Genomic DNA, 21,502 nt, shown 5'->3' with positions numbered 1-21,502 from the left:
GGAGGGGGTGACAAGTCAGGGTTGTTAATCGTCATTATTTTTTTCAAACAGTACTTTGAGTTGCGGAGCTGAACTCTGCCCTAAAATCAGCCATGAACAGGCTAGCAGGGCTGAATGGCCTCCAATTCCATCCGTCCCTTTCTATACAGGAGGAGTATGCCTGTCCTATCCTGCCCCGCCGAGGGAGGTGTGCAATGCCCACAAAGCTTCCTATTTTAACAGGCAGGCAGTGGCTGCTCTTGGGCGAGGAGGAGCACCGAAGGGCTGAATGGCCTCCCGCCAGAAGACGGAATGGCCGAATCCCCGAGTCACATGCCACACCCGGGAGCCAATGGCTGAGCAGCCGTCTTCCCCCTGAGCCTAGCTTCCGCATTCGTGAACGTGACGGAGGGGTGGGAATCCCCTTCATTGATCGGATACACCGCTGCTGCGTCACACAGGGGCTGTAATACAACGCCTTCTGGGGGGAACCCTACCACCTTCCCCCCTCCTACCACTCCATTCAGCTCCCGGGGGCTGGGCCAGGTGAGTATTTCACCCTGACTGCAGAACTAACAGCAAGCTCTGAGTGAACCTCAGGAACTCGCCCTTCCTGGGTTAATTGCCACCAGACTCTTCTTTCCCCCCCGACCCCCCCACCCTTCATCTTGCACCCCCTGAAAGTGCAACGGTCTCATTCCTCAGAGGAGTCTGCCTATTGCCCGATGTGTCTGAGAGATGGTAAACCCTGGTAGGGCTCGGACACTCAGCTGCAAGGCACACCGCCACCTGTGCCCTCCTTTTGCTGGCACTGACCAAGTGGGCACTGGGGTTGAGTTGGAGCACCCTGTGCACCCTCCCCATCCCATGCAGATTTTCGTTTTCCACTATGCCACTGATGGCCGTTGAACCCCTTTGTTCCTCTCCCTTTCGCCATTCCAACAGGCAGAGGGCTACTTCAGAATCGAGGATGGAGTCCAACCCTATTCCAATGACCAGTACCAGGGAATCGGTCAGTGGAACACTGGATTTCTGTGCCCATCTCTTGCCAGGGAACCGACCCCTCCCAGGTAAAGCTAAGTAGCTGCAGAGAATTCTCAAAGGAGAAAGTGAGGACTGCAGATGCTGGAGACCAGAGTTGAAAAATGTGGTGCTGGAAAAACACAGCAGGCCAGGCAGCATCCAAGGAGCAAGAGAGTCGCCGTTTCGGGCATAAGCCCTTCTTCAGGAATTCTCAAAGTCAAGGTATTGCCTGGATGGATTGCAACAGAAAGGGATTAGCCAGATTCCCCCCGTCCAGGCCCTGCAAAGTGGCCAGATTCTGCATCAGACTTACACCTCCACCACAAGTGACCCGTGGAGTAGATATGGTCAACTGGAGTGGTAAAGATGTGAAGGACCCCTGGAGTGTGAGTGTAAACCGAAGGAGGGCAGCGTGCCGGCCCGGTGGAGGTGTAGTTCTGCCTGCTATTTATAGAGACCTACAGCACAGAAACAGACCCTTCGCTCCGACCAGTCCATTCTGACCATCATCGCAAACTAAACTCAGCCCACCTGCCTGCTCCTGGCCCATGTCCCTCCAAACCCTTTCCTATTCATGTCCTTATCCAAATGTCTTTTAAACATTGTAATTGTACCCACAATCCACCACTTCCTCTGACGCAAACCACCCTCTGTTTAAAAGGAAATGTCTCCCTTTATATCATTTTTAAATCTTTCTCCTCTCACCTTAACAATGTGCCCCATTGTCTTGAAACTCCCCGTTTCTGAGGTATAGATAAGGTGAACGGCAGGTGTCTTTTCCCTAATAATTTTACAAAGCTCTATAAGGTCAACTCTGAACTTGCTACGCTCCAGTGAAAAAAGTCCCAGCCTCTCCTTCTGGGAAAACCCTCCGTTTTCAGCAACATCCTCTTCTGAACCTCTCCAGCTTGGTAATAGACAATAGGTGCAGGAGTAGGCCATTCAGCCCTTCGAGCCTGCACCGCCATTCAATATGATCATGGCTGATCATTCCTAATCAGTATCCGCTTCCTGCCTTATCTCCATAACCCTTGATTCCACTATCTTTGAGAGCTCTATCCAAGCTTGGTAATAGTCTTTGTATAGCAGGGCAATCTGAACTGTCCACTGAGCACAGAGTGGAAACCGCCAGTCTGTACTTGTCCCCGAGGGGCTTGGAGGCTGTGGCTTTCAATGATTTGCAGAGATCGCTTTGGTGCTTATTGAACGTACACTCTGCAGGGGCCATGGGAGAGTGTGGCTTAGGCGAATGGGACTGACTGGATTGGTGCCCAGAGAAGATGGACTGAATGGCCTCTTACCTCACCATCGTCACATCTTGGTCAATCGCGCCTGCAACATGGTGGTTGTGTAGCCAACAATACCATGTGCAATGGCTGTAATCACTCCTTGACCAATTCTACCCACAAAATGGTGGCTGTTTGTCCAACAATACCGTGTGCAATGGCTGTAATCACTCCTTGACCAATTCTGCCCACAAAATGGTGGCTGTTTGTCCAACAATACCGTGTGCAGTGGCTATAATCACTCCTTGACCAATTGTGTTCACAAAATGGTGGTTGTATTTGCAAACAATGCTGTGCCCAGTGGCTTCGCTTCGCTTCCTTGGCCGTGAATTGGGGAATGAAACAGCCTAGGGCCGTGCCAGTTGCTATATCAATGCATAGTCTGTCTTCCTGTTGCAGTGTTCCCCTCCGGCTCTTCCATCAAAAGGTGCAGGCATGGACCCAGACGTCTCCCTCATGGCCCACTGCCTGCCCACAGGGGGGCTGACCCAAGAGCAGGTCCAGGTGGAGATTTCAGCTGAGTATAACCGCCAGGTCCTCCTCAGCCACGAGCAGAAGATCGCTGCCATCTGGCAGCAGAGGAAGCAGGAGAAGCCATGGCTGTTCAACGGAGCCAAGTTCCGCATTCACTCGGCCCAGCTGGAGGGCAGGGGGCTGCTGCTGCTGAGACTGGGCCTGACCTGCTACAAGGACTACCTGGGCACAAACTGGGCGCCCGAGGCCCGGCTCCTGCAGGAGCGGGGCGTGGCAGACTTTGGCGACAGCCAGGCCTACCTGGCAGAGCCGCTGGGGGTCGGCGCCATGCTTCACACGGCCGACGACTGCTTTGTGTTCCTGAGGAGGAGCGAGCGGGTCGCTGAGGCAGCAGCGCAGGTGGACATTCCGGGAGGACACGCAGAACCCAAGGTTTGTTCCTCCAAAACAAAATCAAAGCACTCAACCCAACTGGTCAGTGATTAGATTACTTACAGTGTGGAAACAGGCCCTTCTGCCCAACAAGCCCACACCGACCCAGATCATTCCCCTACACCTAACATTATGGGACAATTTGGCACGGCCTAAGCTGTACATCTTTGTGACTGTGGGAGGAAACCGGAGCACACCCACACAGAATGTGCAAACTTCACACAGTCACCTGAGGCGGGAATTGAACCCGGGTCTCTGGCGCTGGGAGGAAGCAGGGCTAACCCACCGTGCCATCGGTTTCCTCCTGTCCTATCTCCATCCCCTCTGCCTTTCAACACCCCTTTTGGAAAGTGCTCCTTCCTCAAGTCATCGCCCTGCCTCCTCTCCTTCATGGGAGGGGCAGTGCTGCACTGTGGGAGGGGCACCCAGGAGGGCATTCAGCCTGAAATTCCGACAGATTTTGATCAAGCGGCCTCGGGGAAGAGGGCAGTTGAAAACGATAAGGGGTTTTTGACAGGGTAGAGAGGGGAAACTGTTCGCGTCGGGAGTGAGGGGGACACAGATCGACAACAGTTCACACGCGACGGAGGGGGGGGTGGTTTAACACAGCGGCGTTCCGCGGTGTGGGACGTGCTGTTTGTAAAGGGCGGCGAAGCACATTCAATGGGAAGTCGAGCTGGATAAATACTGGGAAAGATTACGTTTGCAGCACAGTTGGGGAAGATCGAGGGAGAGTCGGTGCATATGAATGAGGGGCAGGGGTAGACCACTCAGCCCCTCTATAGAGGCTGCTCCATCATTTGGTAAGATCATGTCATGACATCTATCCACTTACCTGATGAGCCCCTTTACAAAAGCCCCCTGCCCAGGATTGGAATCCAGGTCTCCCATGTGACACACAGACGTACCAACCTCTATACTGACGCGGGACACATTGGAGAGTTCCTCTAGGACAGGCATGAAGGGGCTGCATGGCCTCCTCCAGCCTCACATCTTCAGCCATTCATGCCAGCCTCTGCCATCACCTTCAACATGAGCTATCCGCGCTCTCTCTCCTTACAGGCAGCTGTGAAAGGAATTCCGGAAGATTCCATTCAGGTGCAACACTTGTCGGGGGAGCTGGTGGTTCAGGAAATATTTTCCTCCATTCTGGGCGAGATCCGAGATGAGGTAAAAACAGAACGTCCTCCGATTGGTGTGGGTGGGGGAGGGGACTCAATGCCGTCAAGCTAACCCGCCCTCCCCCCTCCGAGGGCACTGACAATTCCGTGGGATGAGGGTGGGGGGGGGAGTTACCTGTTGCCCTCGAGAGCGTACTGGCGAGGTAGCACACAGGATTTCCGAGCGCAGTCACGAACTAACCCTGTCACTGTGAACCCAGAGTCACATGTGAGATCATACAGAGAGGTTGACTTCTGTGGAGCAGTGATACGTACGGACCTAAGAAATAGGAGCAGGAGTAGGCCATTTAGCCCTTGCCCTGTCAGTCAGTGAGATCATGGCTGATCTTTCAGTGGACTCAGCTCCATTTACCCGCCCAATCACTGCAAACCTTCTTCCTTTATTCGTCAAAAATCTATCTTTCTTTGCCATCAAATCATTCAACAAGCTGCCTCACTGATTCCCAACCCTTTGGGTGAATAAATTCCTCCTCAACTCGATCCTACATCTTGCTCCTCCCATAGTTTGAGACTCCGTTTCCTAGTTCTGGTTTCAATAGAAACACCCTCCCTGCTTCTACCTTCTCTATTCCCTTCATAATTTTACATGTTTCTATAAAATCCATTCCCCGTTCTTCTAAATTCCCATGAATGTAGTCCCAGTCTGTTCGATCTCTCCTCAAAATCGGCACCACACCCTCCCTTCAGCACTGACGCTCCGTCGCAGCAGTGTGTACGAGATGCATTGCAGCAACACATCGAGGCTTCTAAGACAGCACCTTCCAAACTATCTGGGAGGGCAAGGGCAGCAGATACCTGGGAAACATCACCCCCCTGCACGTTTTAAGGGCTACGAGGAATTAAGGGCTACGGGGAGAATGCGGGTAAGTGGAGTTGAAATGCCCATCAGCCATGATTGAATGGCAAAGTGGTCTCAATGGGCCGAATGGCCTTACTTCCACTCCTATGTCTTGTGGTCTTAAGTTCCCCTCCGAGCCACTCACCATCCTGACTTGGAAATGTAAAGTCCTTTCTCCAGCATCACAGAGTCGAAGTCCTTGATGGCGTTCTGACGCCACGTGGACTGCCGTGGTACAAGAAGGCAGCTCAGTCCCTCCTCCTCAAGGGGCAATTAGGGATGGGCAATAAATGCTGGGCCTTGCCAGCCACACTCTCTCATTCTGTGAATGAATGAAAGAAAGAAAAATATTCATTCGTTTCTGTCCTGAAGACATGCATTCTGAGTGTGATTGTTATAGCCCCTGGTTCTAGACTCACCACAACAGTGGGTGAAAATTGTGAACCTTCTCAATCTCCCACCAAAGTCCTGAAAATCTCCGTTGAATCACTGCTCAATAGAGGTCTGACATTTTACAACATATTCGTATGATCTCACATTTGAGTCTCCTCTGGCTCAGTGGTTAGCACTGCTGCCTCACTGTGCCAGGGACCCAGGTTTGATTCCAGACTCTGGCAACTGTGTGGGGTTTGCACATTCTCCCCATGTCCGCGTGGGGTTTCCTCCCACAGTCCAAAGATGTGCGGGTTGGGATGGATTGGCCGTGCTAAATTGATTAGATTTGATTCCTTACAGTGTGGAAACAGGCCCTTCGGCCCAACAAGTCCGCACCGATCCTCCAAAGAGTAACCCACCCAAATCCCTTTTCCCTCTAACTAATGCACCCTACACTATGGGACAATTTAGCATGGCCAATCCACCCTAACCTGCACATCCCTGGGCACTATGGGACAATTTAGCACGGCCAATCCACCCTAACCTGCACATCCCTGGACACTATGGGACAATTTAGCACGGCCAATCCACCCTAACCTGCACATCCCTGGGCACTATGGGACAATTTAGCACGGCCAATCCACCCTAACCTGCACATCCCTGGGCACTATGGGACAATTTAGCACGGCCAATCCACCCTAACCTGCACATCCCTGGGCACTATGGGACAATTTAGCACGGCCAACCCACCCTAACCTGCACATCCCTGGGCACTATGGGACAATTTAGCACGGCCAACCCACCCTAACCTGCACATCCCTGGGCACTATGGGACAATTTAGCACGGCCAACCCACCCTAACCTGCACATCCCTGGGCACTATGGGACAATTTAGCACGGCCAATCCACCCTAACCTGCACATCCCTGGGCACTATGGGACAATTTAGCACGGCCAATCCACCCTAACCTGCACATCCCTGGGCACTATGGGACAATTTAGCACGGCCAATCCACCCTAACCTGCACATCCCTGGACACTATGGGACAATTTAGCACGGCCAATCCCACCCTAACCTGCACATCCCTGGGCACTATGGGACAATTTAGCATGGCCAATCCACCCTAACCTGCACATCCCTGGGCACTATGGGACAATTTAGCATGGCCAATCCACCCTAACCTGCACATCCCTGGACACTATGGGACAATTTAGCACGGCCAATCCCACCCTAACCTGCACATCCCTGGGCACTATGGGACAATTTAGCACGGCCAATCCACCCTAACCTGCACATCCCTGGGCACTATGGGACAATTTAGCACGGCCAATCCACCCTAACCTGCACATCCCTGGACTGGGGGAGAAAACTGGAACACCGGGAGGAAACCTCACGCAGACATGGAGAGAATGTGCAAACTCCACACTGTCACCTGAGGTCCCATGTGCTGTGAGGTGATAGTGCTAACCACTGAGCCACTGTGTCCCCCCCCCCCCAATTGCCCATAGTGTTCAGGGATGTGTAGGTTAGGTACATTAATTAGGGTTAGAATATCAAGTGAAAAGGGAATGGATCTGGGTGGGTTACTCTTCAGAGGGTTGGTGTGGATGTGTTGGACCAAATGGCCTGTTCCCACACTGTACAGATTCTAAGGTCTGCAGCTGATGGTTAGTTTGTGGCTGGCACGGTGGCTCAGTGGTTAGCACTGCTGCCTCACAGCACCAGGGAGCCAGGGACCCGGGTGCAGTTTCAGCCTTGGGCCACTGTCTGTTTACCCCGGTCTGCATGGGCTTTCCTCCTGGTGTTCCGGTATCCTCCCACAGGCCAGAGAGGTGCAGATTCGGTGGATTGGCCGTGACTTGAGTTGCCCCGTAGTGTGGATTAGCAGTAAAAGCGCTGATCAAAATGTAAAAAACTGGGTTACAGGGCATGGGACTAGATCTAGGCTGAAAATGTGTTGCTGGAAAAGCGCAGCAGGTCAGGTAGCATCCAAGGAACAGGAAATTCGACGTTTCGGGCATAAGCCCTTCATTCCTGATGAAGGGCTTATGCCCGAAACGTCGAATTTCCTGTTCCTTGGATGCTGCCTGACCTGCTGCGCTTTTCCAGCAACACATTTTCAGCTCTGATCTCCAGCATCTGCAGACCTCACTTTTTCCATGGGGCTAGATCTAGGTGGGATGCTCTTCAGAGGATCAGTGTGGAACTGATGGGCCGAATGGCCTCTTTCAGCACTGTGGTTGGTTTTGTCGGATACAGAGCTTGGTGTATGTGGGTAAACGTCAGTGCCCAAGAGCCATGGCTCTGAGAGGCTCACTGAGCTCAGGGCTGGCTAAGCGACCCAGGCAGGGAGCAGCACCAGACCCCACACCCCTCACCCTCAATGTGTACTTTCTCCCCTCATTTCTCTTCAGGTCAATGTCCCTCTGGAAAATTTAAGCAGACCTTTGCTGCTGGGAATTGCAAGGAATCACAGAAGCGCAGGACGGCCCAGTGCGGAGTTTTATGTTCGGTAAAATATTTTAACTTTACCAGAAGTGTGAATCTCTCTCCAACCCCTCTGCACTTTTCTGAGCAGGAGTTTTGAACATAGAACATTACAGCGCAGTACAGGCCCTCTGGCCTTCGATGTTACATCGAGTTGTGAAACCAACTGAAGCCCACCTGACCTACACTATTCCACTGTCATCCATTCTGTCTATCCAATGAGTATTTAAATGCCCTGAAAGTTGGCGAGTCTACTACTGCCTGCAGTAGAGTATATCCTTGTGTTTGTCCTTACTGCTGTGGCGCTGGTCTCAATGAGTTAAATCACACAGTATCTACAACAGGCCATTCAGCCATCTGCTCTCTGCTCGTGTTTATTCTCCACATCAGCCGCCTCCTATCACCCTGTCATTGTATTCCATTTTCGGTCATACCACCTTTCCCTTAACTGTATGGGTTAGGGGCAGCACAACGCCCTTTGGCCCCTTGAGCCTGCTTGAGTAGTTGATAAGGTCATGGCTGATCTGCTTGTGGCTCCCCCATTAACCTTCCCTTGTGGTCCAGCATCTATTGACCCTGTCCTGAAGTGGTGCATGCTGGTCCATTTAACAACATGTAAAAGACGTTTGGACAGGTAAGTTTGGAAGGTTTTTTTTAAGATTCCCAACAGTGTGGAAACAGGCCCTTCGGGATTAGAGTTGCTGGAAAAGCACAGCAGTTCAGGCAGCATCTGAGGAGCAGGAAAATCAACGTTTCGGGGCAAAAGCCCTTCATCAGAAATACATTTGGTATTCCTGATGAAGGGCTTTTGACTGAAATGTTGATTCTACTGCTCCTCGGATGCTGCGCTTTTCCAGCAACTCTAATCCAGAATCTGGTTTCCAGCATCTGCAGTCATTGTTTTTACTAAACAGGCCCTTCGGCCCAACCAGTCCACACCGACCCCCTGAAGAGTAACCCACCCAGACCCATTTCCCTCTGACTAATGCACCTAACACTATGGGACACTTTAGCACGGCCAATCCACCTGGCCTGCACATCTTTGGACTGTGGGAGGAAACCAGAGCACACGGAGAGAATGTGCAAACTCCACACAGAGAGTCACCTAAGGCAGGAATTGAACCTGGGACCCTGGTGCTGTGAGGCAGCAGCGCTAACCACTGAGCCACCGTGCCACCGGGTTGTGGGCCAAATGCAGGCCAATGGGACTAGTTTAGTTTGGGAAACTTGGTGGGCATGGACGAGTTGAACCATAGGGTCTGTTTCCATGCTGTCTGATTCTATGACCCACGCTGTACTGCTGTCTGGGAAAAAGGTTTGGCACATACACTCAGCCCTCCAAGAGAAACCCGATTCCTCCTCATCTGTCTTAAATGGGAGACCCTTTGTTCTGAAACTGTGGTGCTACTCTCTTTCACAAAGGGGAAACATCTCAGCATCCACCCTGTCAAGACACATTAGGATCTTGTACATCTCAATAGCATCACCTGTACCTTTCAGGTCAGCCACTCCTTATCGAAAGCCAATTCCACTCTCTTCCCCACCCTCCTGAGTTCCTCATTAGATTTATTCATGACCTGTATTGTTGGCTGTTCCCCTTGTTCTGATTAGATTACTTACAGTGTGGAAATAGGCCCTTCGGCCCAACAAGTCCACACCGACCCTCCGAAGCGCAACCCACCCATACCCCTAATCTAACACTATGGCAATTTAGCATGGCCAATTCACCTGACCCGCACATCTTTGTGACTGTGGGAGGAAACCGGAGCACCCGGAGCAAACCCACGCAGACACGGGGAGAATGTGCAAACTCTACACAGTCAGTCACCTGAGGCAGGAATTGAACCCGGGTCTCTGGCGCTGGGAGGCAGCAGTGCTAACCACTGTGCCACCGTGCCACCCACTACTGCTCTTGCCTGCAAATTGGAAACGCCTGATTCTAACCTATCGAGCCCTCTCCTAATTTTAACAATGTTGTGGTTCTGTTCGCCGAGCTGGAAGTTTTTGCTGCAACGTTTCGTTCCCTGGCTAGGAAACATCATCAGTGCTATTGGAGCCTCCTGTGAAGCGCTGCTTTGATGTTTCTTCCGGTATTTATAGTGGTTTGTTCTTGCCGCTTCTGGGTGTCAGTTTCAGCTGTAGTGGTTTGTATATGGGGTCCAGGTCTATGTGTCTGTTAATGGATCTTCTTGCCGTTTCCAGGTGTCAGTTTCAGCTGTAGTGGTTTGTATATGGGGTCCAGGTCCATGTGTCTGTTAATGGAGTTTGGGGATGAATGCCATGCCTCTAGGAATTCCCTGGCTGTTCTCTGTCTGGCTTGTCCTATGATGGTAGTGTTTTCCCAGTCAACCACTATAAATACCGGAAGAAACATCAAAGCAGCGCTTCACAGGAGGCTCCAATAGCACTGATGATGTTCCCTAGCCAGGGAACGAAACGTTTGCAGCAAAAACTTCCAGCTCGGCGAGCAGAACCACAACAACGGACACCCGAGCTACAAATCTTCAACCAGACTTTAATTTTAACAATCTTTATTCGGCTATATCAAGACCAGGGAGCAATGTAGGACGGTGGGAGGACAAAGGATGCTCTGCATAAAGTGGTTCATCTGTGGAATGGAATTCCAGGAGTAATGGATGCGAGTGCGGTTATGATGTTGAAAAGCTGTTTGGATAGGTTCTAGAATAGGAAATGTTTGCAGGGATGTGGGTCAAGCACAGGCAGGTGGGACTGCTATCATTTGGGATTGTGGTCAGCATGGATTGGTTGGACCGAAGGGTCTGTTTCTGAGCTGCTTCACTCCATAATCCCGAAACTCTGTGAACTGCCCAGGAGTACGTATGGGGGAAGGGTTGAACCTGAGTTGCGGATGTGAGGAGCTTGCCCCTTGTTTAGATGAGTTTCCGGAGCACTGGGGGGGTCATGGTGTAAGAATCCCACGCTGCCCTCTGGGTAATAAATTCTGGGTGAGCTCCTCCTCTCGAAAGGAGAAAGCTTGTGCTCTGTGGTGGTTTGACTCCGTCATGCGGAGCCACAGCTCCCTGAGAGGTCACCATGGTCTCAGTGCAGCATCGATACCCCGTAGCTGGGTGAAGGCTCCAACTCTCCCAGAGGGACCCATTTCCCCGCCGACACGGTGGGTTGGCTTGTGTCTGCTTCTGATTTTGAACAAGACGCGGGGCTTGTTGACTTGTGTTGCACAGCCCTAATTGCCCCTCGTGAAGGCAATAGCGAGTCTCCTTCTTGGGGCAGGGACACCCACAATGCTGTTAGGGAGAGATTCCCGGGATTTTAACCCAGCAACACTGAACGAATGTCACTGTACTTCCAGGTGAGGATGGCGAGCAGCTGGGAGGGGAGGTGCAGGGGATGGTGTTCTGCTGCCTGTGTCCTTCTAGAGGGTGGGTTTGGAAGGTGCTGTTTGAGGAGACTAGCTGAATTTCTTTAGTGCATCTTGTAGACGGTACACACTGCTGCTACTGAGTGTCGGTGGGTGGAGAGAGTGTGGCGCTAATCAAGTGGGTGTGGGGCGGCACTTATGATGTCGAGCTTCTCGAGTGTAGTTGGAGCTGCCCACATCCAGGGCAGGTTGGTGGGGGGGGGAAGGGGGAGTATATCCCATCGGAGTGTAAATGTACCATCTGTGTGTGGGGCTTCTCTTCCAGGTGTAAGCTGACGTCGGAGGAGGTGAGGCAGCGCTATCTCATCGGAGGAGTTGAGGCCCATGAATCGACCAGCATCAGCTTTGTCAAGCGCGAGGTAACAGGCGTTCGGCTCAGTGAGCCACGTGAGCAGGCACTCAAGTGTCTGATCGCCGAGCCTCAGTCAGCGCACATGGAGAGGTTTTTGTTTCTTTGTACTACCGTGCATTGTGGGATCCTCGGCCAGGTTGACATTTCCTACCCGTGGCTAATTGCCCCTTCAATTGAGTGTATTGGCCTCAGTGAGACAAAGGGCAAGTCAGAGAGAATCAAATTGCCGTAGGCCTGGAGTCACTTGTAAGGACGGGAGAAAGAACACTAATGAACCACATGGGCTTTTACACCAATTGAAGATAGTTTCATGGCCAAGAGAGGATTCCAACTCAAATTTTTTAACATCAAGTTAAATTCTACCCACTCCATGATTGGAGCCTGTGATCCCAGAGCATTAGTCTGGCTCTCGGGATTAAAGGGACAGTGACTCCCACACTGCACCACCACCTCTCCTACGTTGGGGGGTCAACATTACGAGAGGGAGGAAGTCATTTGTCCATTGGAGGCTGTTCTAGCCCCATTCAGTTCAATCAGGTTCAAGGGAGGTGGTGACATTGGGGAAATATCACTGCCTGAGCTGGAAGGCTGCCTCACTGTCGGAGGGTCAGTGCTGAGGGAGTGCCTCACTGTTGGAGGGTCAGTGCTGAGGGAGTGCCTCACTGTCGGAGGGTCAGTGCTGAGGGAGGGGGCACTGTCGGAGGAACAGTGCTGAGGGAGTGCCGCATTGTCGGAGGGTCAGTGCTGAAGGACTGCTGCACTGTCGGAGGGTCAGTGCTGAGGAATTGGGCACTGTCGGAGGATCAGCGCTGAGGGAGTGGGCACTGTCGGAGGGTCAGCGCTGAGGGAGTGCCGCATTGTCAGAAGGTCAGTGCTGAAGGAGCGGGCACTGTCGGAGGGTCAGCGCTGTGGGCGTGGGCACTGTCGGAGGGTCAGCGCTGAGGGAGCGGGCACTGTCGGAGGGTCAGCGCTGTGGGCGTGGGCACTGTCGGAGGGTCAGCGCTGTGGGCGTGGGCACTGTTGGAGGGTCAGCGCTGAGGGAGCGGGCACTGTTGGAGGGTCAGCACTGTGGGAGCGGGCACTGTCGGAGGGTCAGCGCTGTGGGAGCGGGCACTGTCGGAGGGTCAGCGCTGAGGGAGTGCCGCATTGTCGGAGGGTCAGCGCTGAGGGAGCGGGCACTGTCGGAGGGTCAGCGCTGAGGGAGTGGGTACTGTCGGAGGGTCAGTGCTGAGGGAGCGGACACTGTCGGAGGGTCAGTGCTGGGGAAGGGGCACTGTCGGAGGGTCAGTGCTGAGGGAGCGGGCACTGTCGGAGGGTCAGTGTTGAGGGAGCGGGCACTGTCGGAGGGTCAGTGCTGGGGGAGGGGCATTGTTGGAGGGTCAGTGCTGAGGGAGCGGGCACTGTCGGAGGGTCAGTGCTGGGGGAGGGGCATTGTCGGAGGGTCAGTGCTGAGGGAGCGGGCACTGTCGGAGGGTCAGTGCTGGGGGAGGGGCATTGTTGGAGGGTCAGTGCTGAGGGAGCGGGCACTGTCGGAGGGTCAGTGCTGGGGGAGGGGCATTGTCGGAGGGTCAGTGCTGAGGGAGCGGGCACTGTTGGAGGGTCAGCGCTGTGGGAGTGGGCACTGTCGGAGGGTCAGTGCTGAGGGAGCGGGCACTGTCGGAGGGTCAGTGCTGGGGGAGGGGCATTGTTGGAGGGTCAGTGCTGAGGGAGCGGGCACTGTCGGAGGGTCAGTGCTGGGGGAGGGGCATTGTCGGAGGGTCAGTGCTGAGGGAGCGGGCACTGTCGGAGGGTCAGTGCTGGGGGAGGGGCATTGTTGGAGGGTCAGTGCTGAGGGAGCGGGCACTGTCGGAGGGTCAGTGCTGGGGGAGGGGCACTGTCGGAGGGTCAGTGCTGAGGGAGCGGGCACTGTTGGAGGGTCAGCGCTGTGGGAGTGGGCACTGTCGGGGGGTCAGCGCTGAGGGAGCATCATGCTGCTGTTGCAGCTGATACGTTGAGGTTTGGTTGATTGTGCCTTGCCAGACCTGTTAAGTTGTGGTTAAAACGGGTCATGGCAGGGTCAGTTTGGTCTGTTACCGCTTTAGAGAGCCAGTGAATCGATAGTTGTGCCGAATTTTGATTCCCTTGACTCAGCTGCTGGGCCCTGCGATGTGGTCCATTAATGCCTGGCTACTGGCAGCATTGTCCCTGGCGTTCGGCTCAGCAATTGCACCGAGACCTCATGTTTCATCGCCCTGTGACAAGAGCTTTGGGACAATGGGAGGAGTGGACAGGCGCTACGGGAATGAAGGTCTGTCTGCCTGTTTTTTGCAGGAGGTCCTGAAACTGGAGGAGGATGCGGAAAGCTGGCGAGAGCTGTGCCCGTCAGCCAAGGGCGCCGTCAAGCTCTACACACTCGTGCGCCCCTCCCGGGCGTCTTGAACCCTCCCCGAGCGGAAGTGGAACCGTGACACGGGACCTTCAGTACTGCGTTGGGAAATGGCATGCTCTAGGGAAGCACAAAGCACAATGGGCATGTTTCTGGGCATCGGAATCTGTCGGTTTGTCTCTCTCTGTCTCTGTGTGGTGGGGGTGGGGGTTGGTGAACGCGGTATACATTGTCTCCAGGATCTGTGCTGCTCGACCCAGCTGAGTGGTAAGGAGGCCACTCAGCCCGTTGTGCCTGTGTCGGGGAAGCAGGGTAGCATGGGGAGTTGGCTCACGGACAGAGCCAGCATGGTAACGACTGAGGGGCCGAGTGGCCACTTCCTGTGCTGGAGCCATTCCCTGATTGCGACAGAGCGAAGGGGTAACGATAACCGAGGGTGGCCGGTACATCGGGTTCGAGCTGTGGAAACTCAACGTCAATTAAAGAATCTGCATTCACATAGCACCGTGCCTGACCTCTTTGTATCCCGATGGTGTGCTTCATCAAGTGGAAACTGTGTCCTTAACCCCAGCCCCCCCTCTTTGCTCTCATTAATTTCTGTCAGTCATGATCTACCCTCATTTCTCAGTGGGCTAAAGGGTCCTGAGCTCAACTGCTGGCCCCACAAGGCAGGAGGGTAACTGCTGAGGAATTGGCAGCCCATGGCTACCCCTACAGTGGCTCAAGGAGGCAGCTCATCACCCCCCACCCACCTTTAACCAGGGGCTATTAAGGAGGGGCAATGTATTTATGTAAGGGGTGTAATGGGAAAGAAATATTCCGGAAAGCATGTGGAGGGCCAATTGGAGTTTGCTGGAGTCTGAGAACACCTCTGGGACGCCCGGAGTTTCAGGGAACACCTCTGGGACACCCGGAGTTTCAGGGAACACCTCTGGGACACCCGGAGTTTCAGGGAACACCTCTGGGACGCCCGGAGTTTCAGGGAACACCTCTGGGACGCCCGGAGTTTCAGGGAACACCTCAGGGACGCCCGGACCAACCACCCCGTGGCTCAACACTTCAACTCCCCCTCCCACTCCACCAAAGACATGCAGGTCCTTGGACTCCTCCATCGCCAGACCATAACAACACGATGGCTGGAGGAAGAGCGCCTCATCTTCCGCCTGGGAACCCTCCAACCACAAGGGATGAACTCAGATTTCTCCACTTTCCTCATTTCCCCTCCCCCTACCTTGTCTCAGTTGAATCCCTCGAACTCAGCACCGCCTTCCTAACCTGCAATCTTCTTCCTGACCTCTCCGCCCCCACCCCACTCCGGCCTATCACCCTCACCTTGACCTCCTTCCACCTATCACATCTCCATCGCCCCTCCCCGAAGTCCCTCCTCCCTACCTTTTATCTTAGTCTGCTGGGCACCCTCTCCTCATTCCTGATGAAGGGCTCATGCCCGAAACGTCGATTCTCCTGTTCCTTGGATGCTACCTGACCTGCTGCGCTTTTCCAGCAACACATTCTCAGCTGGAGTCTGAGCCTGTCCAGGGCCCAGCCTCTCGCTCAAGGAGAGTGATCCCCAGTGCTGGGGAGCCGGGTGGGTGGGTAGGAGAATGGGGAGGGGAGGTTTGGCGCCCACCTAAAGGTCCTGTGGGCCCTGGTAACCACGGCGACGGGGGACCAGGGCCGGACCCAACACGAGCCTGCTGTCGGTAAATTGGATCAGTTTGAAGCCAGGAGCCGGAAAAGCAGAGGGTACCCCGCCCTGGGCGAGAGGGGAGGAGTACAGAAGACAACATGGGGGAGCTGGGGTCCATTCACTTGGTGACTCTCCCCTCCCCCCATCTCCTGGGGATGGGAAACCGACCTGCCAGCTGTGGATTACCATGTAACCTGTGTGTACATCAATGAATGTAAATAGAATCATACATCCCTGTAAACCCTTCCTATTCATGTCCCCATCCAGATGCCTTTTAAATGTTATTGTACCAGCCTCCACCACTCCCTCTGACAGCTCATTCCATACATGGACCACCCCCTGAGTGAAAAACTTACCCCTTGCATCCCTTTTATATTTTTCCCCCTTTTGGACTCCCCTACACTAGGGGTAAAAACTTTGGCTATTCACCCTATCTGTATCCTCTCATGATTTTATAAACTGGTTCAGTTTCACTCTCAGACGACTCTGTGTAGAGTTCGCACATTTTGCCTGCGTCTGTGTGGGTTTCCCCCCCACAGTCCAGATGTGGGTAGATTGGCCATGCTCATTTGTCTCTCTGTATCCAGGGATGTGCAAGTTGGGTGGATAAGTGTGGACAGAATGCAAGGTTATGGGGTAGGTGTCTGGAATGGATGTCCTTCAGAGAGTCAGTGCAGACTTGCTGGGCCGAATGGCCATTTTTACATTGTAGGGATTCCGAAAATATTGTTGGTGACTCTTATATCAATGGCACCTAGTTCAGATCTCGCTTGCAAGTCAAACATCGCTGAGGCTCTCGTACGTTAATTTAAACCGAGACTAAAGAGCTGAGGTTTTGTTTGATCTTTCCATAGTCTAACCTTTCAGTTCTGGTGTCATCTTTGTTCACCTTTGTGTTTTCTCCAGTGATTGGTCCACACACTGGGATATATGTCAGATGTTTGGGGAGGGAGTTCCAGGATTTTGAGCCAATGACAGAACAAACAGCTAAAATACATCCCAAGATAGCGAGGGGCTCGGAAGGGGACTTGCAGGGGGTGGTGTTCCCATGTATCAGCCGCCCTTCTCCTTGGTAGAAGCGGCTGTGGGTTTGGAAGGTGGTTTGATGAAGTTCTGCAGGGCATCTTGTGGAACTGCTCCTGAGCGTCAGTGGTGGAGGGTGTGAATGTTTGTGCTGTCAATCAAGTGTGTGCGCTCCGGCTGGGACGGGGCTGAGTTGAGATGGGGGCTGCACTCATTCAGTATTCCATCACACTCCTGACTTCTGCCTTGTAGCTGGTGGATAGACTTTGGGGAGACTGGAGGTGAGTTACTGCAGGGTGCCTAGCCTTTACTGTGATTCTCACCAGAAGACTGTCAGCTCCTCCTGCTGCTGAGGAAGGGGATATCATACCGTGGTGTCAGAGTAGCTGAAGTCTGCCCTCTCTGGGTGTGAATTGAACCTGAACTGGTCACAGTACCAGCCAATTCCATCACTGCCTTTATTTACTGTTGGCACTTCAGTTGGCAAACTCAGCCCTGGACACAATTAACCCTCATTCCCTCTCACACACTGATGCAGACAGGCTGTGCCATCTCTACAGGAGTAAAACTCTCCTGACAGTCCTTCCCTGCAACCATAGACACACCCAAGTCTACATCATCGAGAGGAAGCCATTCTGCCCATTGTATCTTTTTCGGCAGCAATCCATAAACCCACAGCATTGTATCGTGACCGTGCAAGAGTTGCACAGGATTGTAAGGTCCTGGAATTTAACAGCAGATTTCACATCTTCCAGCAGCTGTAGAGGGAACGCCGGGTCTGGATGGAAAAGGGACCTGATAACAACGTTTTGCAGGTGAGAAGTCCGGATCATAAGGTGGAAACAAAAACCAGAGAGCGATGGAGAAACTCCGCAGGCAGCATCCGTGGAGAGAGAAACAGTCAGGTCCTGGTATGGCTCATCCCTGGAATGGTTGGTCTAACATACGAGGAACGGCTGAGGATCCTGGATTGTATTCATTGGAGCTTAGAAGATTAAGGGGAGACTTAATAGAGACGTCCAAGATAATAAATGGCTTGGAAAGGGTGGACGCTAGGAAATTGTTTCCATTAGGCGAGGAGACTAGGACCCAGCCTTAGAATTAGAGGGGGTCAATTCAGAACAGAAATGCGGAGACATTTCTTCAGCCAGAGAGTGGTGGGCCTGTGGAATTCATTGCTGCAGAGTGCAGTGGAGGCCGGGACGCTAAATGTCTTCAAGGCAGAGATTGATAGATTCTTGTTGTCTCGAGGAATTAAGGGCTACAGGGAGAACGCTGGTAAGTGGCATTGAAATGCCCATCAGCCATGATTGAATGGCGGAGTGGACTCGATGGGCCGAATGGCCTTACTTCCACTCCTATGTCTTATGGTCTTATCTTCAGGGCTAGAAAACAGTGGCTTCCAGAAGGCAAGGCGGAGCCTAATGGTGGTAAAGGAGTGATTGAGATGTGTTCTGAAGGTGTAAGGGGTACTGTACCCTTAAGAGAGTTCAAAGCTAGCAGAACTACCTAACAACACCAAGTGTTCTGAACAAGAGACAACGTGACACATGGTCAAGCAGCTAGAGTAGCTGGTTGCCTGGAGACAAAAACAAATTAGAATTAGGCCAATCAATTTAAATTATAACCCCCCCCCCAAAAAAAAACCAAACTCAAATCAAGTTTGAATGTAGTGTAATGATAATATTAAAAGCCAATGACACAATCCAATGTTTTGGGGTTTAAGACTGGGAAAAATGGAACAGTTGAGGGAGAACTACCAAAGGACCAATTGATGTAGGCTGCCAGTAAGAACTCTTGGAGAGGTACCTGTTCAGAGAAGGCATTTACACAGAGAACAACATCGATACCGACCTGGAGAACAAATCTACAGAGGAAGATCCACAAAGAGGATTTGATAGCTGGCTGGTTTTGAAATTTGCATTTTTTGGTAAATCTTACTCAATCTTCTCGTGTTACAGAAGAGAAAGTAAAAGATAGGTTAGAGGAAGGAGTTGTAAATAGTTGTTAGTTAATTATTGTCTGTTATACTTGAAGAAATAAAATTGTTACTTTTTACTTTAACTAGTGCCTGGCCCCTCGAATTTTCACAGATTACTGCACGGGATAAATCTTTTCTGTGTTGCTGGTTTAAAATTAACTGAAGGGGGTTTACCCTGTGACGTAACAGTTGTAAAATCAGTATATAGACAGGTGTAAAAAGGAGAAAATGCCTCCATTTTTTAAAAAAATGATTTAATCACAGGATGACGGTGTCACTAGGCTAGGCCATCCCTCGTTGCCCTGATGGCAGTTAAGAGTTAGCCATGTTGCTGTGGGTCTGGAGTCACGTGTAGGCCAGACCAGGTAAGGATGGCAGTTTCCTTCCCTAAAGGATATCGGTGAACCAGGTGGGGTTTTTCCAACAACTGACAATAGATTCAGAGTCACCATTAGACTCTTAATTCCAGAGACTTATTTCTTCAAATTCCACCATCGGCCGTGGTGGGATTTGAACCTGGGTCCCCAAAATATTAGCTGGATCTCTGGGTAAACAGTGCAGCAATAACTCTACTGAGGGCAAATCCTCAGGAAATGGTAGGGGAGGGATGTAGGAGGAAGAAGGCAGGAATTCTTAAGCAGAATGGCAACTAGAGGCCCTGCTGTGGAATTGTTGAACACACACTGGACCGTAACAGCACACCCACACACTGGGCCCTTACAGCACACCCACACACTGGGCCGTTACAGCACACCCACACACTGGGCAGTTACAGCACACCCACACACTGGGCCGTTACAGCACACCCACACACTGGGCAGTTACAGCACACCCACACACTGGGCAGTTACAGCACGCCCCCACACTGGGCCGTTACAACACACCCACAACTGGGCAGTTACAACACACCCACACACTGGGCCGTTACAGCACACCCAAACACTGGGCAGTTACAGCACACCCACACACTGGGCAGTTACAAAACACCCCCACACTGGGCCGTTACAGCACACCCACACACTGGGCAGTTACAGCACACCCACACACTGGGCAGTTACAGCACACCCCCACACTGGGCAGTTACAAAACACCCACACATTGGGCCGTTACAGCACACCCACACACTGGGCAGTTACAGCACGACCACACATTGGGCCGTTACAGCACACCCACACACTGGGCCGTTACAGCACGTACTGGGCTGTTACAGCACACCCACACACTGGGCCGTTACAGCACACCCACACACTGGGCCATTACAGCACACCCACACACTGGGCCGTTACAGCACGTACTGGGCTGTTACAGCAGACCCACACACTGGGCCGTTACAGCACACCCACACACTGGGCCGTTACAGCAGACCCACACACTGGGCCGTTACAGCACACCCACACACTGGGCAGTTACAAAACACCCCCATACTGGGCAGTTACAGCACACCCCCACACTGGGCAGTTACAGCACACCCCCACACTGGGCAGTTACAAAACACCCACACATTGGGCCGTTACAGCACACCCACACACTGGGCAGTTACAGCACACGCACACATTGGGCCGTTACAGCACATCCCCACACATTGGGCAGTTACAGCACACCCACACATTGGGCAGTTACAGCACACCCACACACTGGGCCGTTACAGCACACCCACACACTGGGCAGTTACAAAACACCCACACATTGGGCCGTTACAGCACACCCACACACTGGGCCCTTACAGCACACCCACACACTGGGCCATTACAGCACACCCACACACTGGGCCGTTACAGCACGTACGGGGCTGTTACAGCACACCCACACACTGGGCCGTTACAGCACACCCACACACTGGGCCGTTACAGCACGTACTGGGCTGTTACAGCACACCCACACACTGGGCCGTTACAGCAGAACCACACACTGGGCCGTTACAGCACACCCACACACTGGGCCTTTACAGCAGAACCACACACTGGGCCGTTACAGCACGTACTGGGCTGTTACAGCACACCCACACACTGGGCCGTTACAGCAGAACCACACACTGGGCTGTTACAGCACACCCACACACTGGGCCGTTACAGCACGTACTGGGCTGTTACAGCACACCCACACACTGGGCCGTTACAGCAGACCCACACACTGGGCCGTTACAGCACACCCACACACTGGGCCGTTACAGCAGACCCACACACTGGGCCGTTACAGCAGACCCACACACTGGGCCGTTACAGCAGACCCACACACTGGGCCGTTACAGCAGACCCACACACTGCGCCGTTACAGCACACCCACACACTGGGCAGTTACAGCACACCCACACACTGGGCCGTTACAGCAGACCCACACACTGGGCCGTTACAGCACACCCACACACTGGGCCTTTACAGCAGAACCACACACTGGGCCGTTACAGCAGACCCACACACTGCGCCGTTACAGCACACCCACACACTGGGCAGTTACAGCACGCCCCCACACTGGGCAGTTACAGCACGCCCCCACACTGGACAGTTACAGCACGCCCCCACACTGGACAGTTACAAAACACCCACACACTGTCTGTCTCTCTCTCTCTCTCTCTCTCCCACCCCACTCCCTCCCGCTCCCCCTCCACTCCCTCCCCCC

The 21,502-nt window shown here is 53.0% G+C and overlaps 1 protein-coding gene across 1 annotated transcript; it reads left to right on the top strand.

The window, feature by feature from the left end:
* Positions 1-256: 256 nt before the first annotated feature.
* On the top strand, positions 257-14,693 carry nudt22 (nudix (nucleoside diphosphate linked moiety X)-type motif 22). Its single transcript, XM_060855582.1, has 6 exons — positions 257-525; positions 2,688-3,194; positions 4,257-4,364; positions 8,003-8,100; positions 11,741-11,834; positions 14,138-14,693. The coding sequence occupies exons 2-6, from the start codon at positions 2,724-2,726 to the stop codon at positions 14,243-14,245; spliced, it is 879 nt and encodes a 292-aa protein (XP_060711565.1). The 5' UTR covers positions 257-525; positions 2,688-2,723; the 3' UTR covers positions 14,246-14,693.
* Positions 14,694-21,502: the final 6,809 nt, after the last annotated feature.

The sequence above is a fragment of the Hemiscyllium ocellatum genome, chromosome 46 (assembly GCF_020745735.1).
Source record: "Hemiscyllium ocellatum isolate sHemOce1 chromosome 46, sHemOce1.pat.X.cur, whole genome shotgun sequence".
NCBI lineage: Eukaryota > Metazoa > Chordata > Chondrichthyes > Orectolobiformes > Hemiscylliidae > Hemiscyllium > Hemiscyllium ocellatum.
This window is presented reverse-complemented; position numbering and strand designations above follow the sequence as displayed.

Bases quoted from the DNA above. Each gene is read 5' to 3' on its own strand.
- nudt22 (XM_060855582.1), top strand. From the start codon at position 2,724: ATGGACCCAGACGTCTCCCTCATGGCCCACTGCCTGCCCACAGGGGGG. The intron at 3,195-4,256 runs GTTTGTTCCTCC...CTCTCCTTACAG, and splicing joins GAGGACACGCAGAACCCAAG to GCAGCTGTGAAAGGAATTCC. The intron at 8,101-11,740 runs GTAAAATATTTT...CTTCTCTTCCAG, and splicing joins AGTGCGGAGTTTTATGTTCG to GTGTAAGCTGACGTCGGAGG.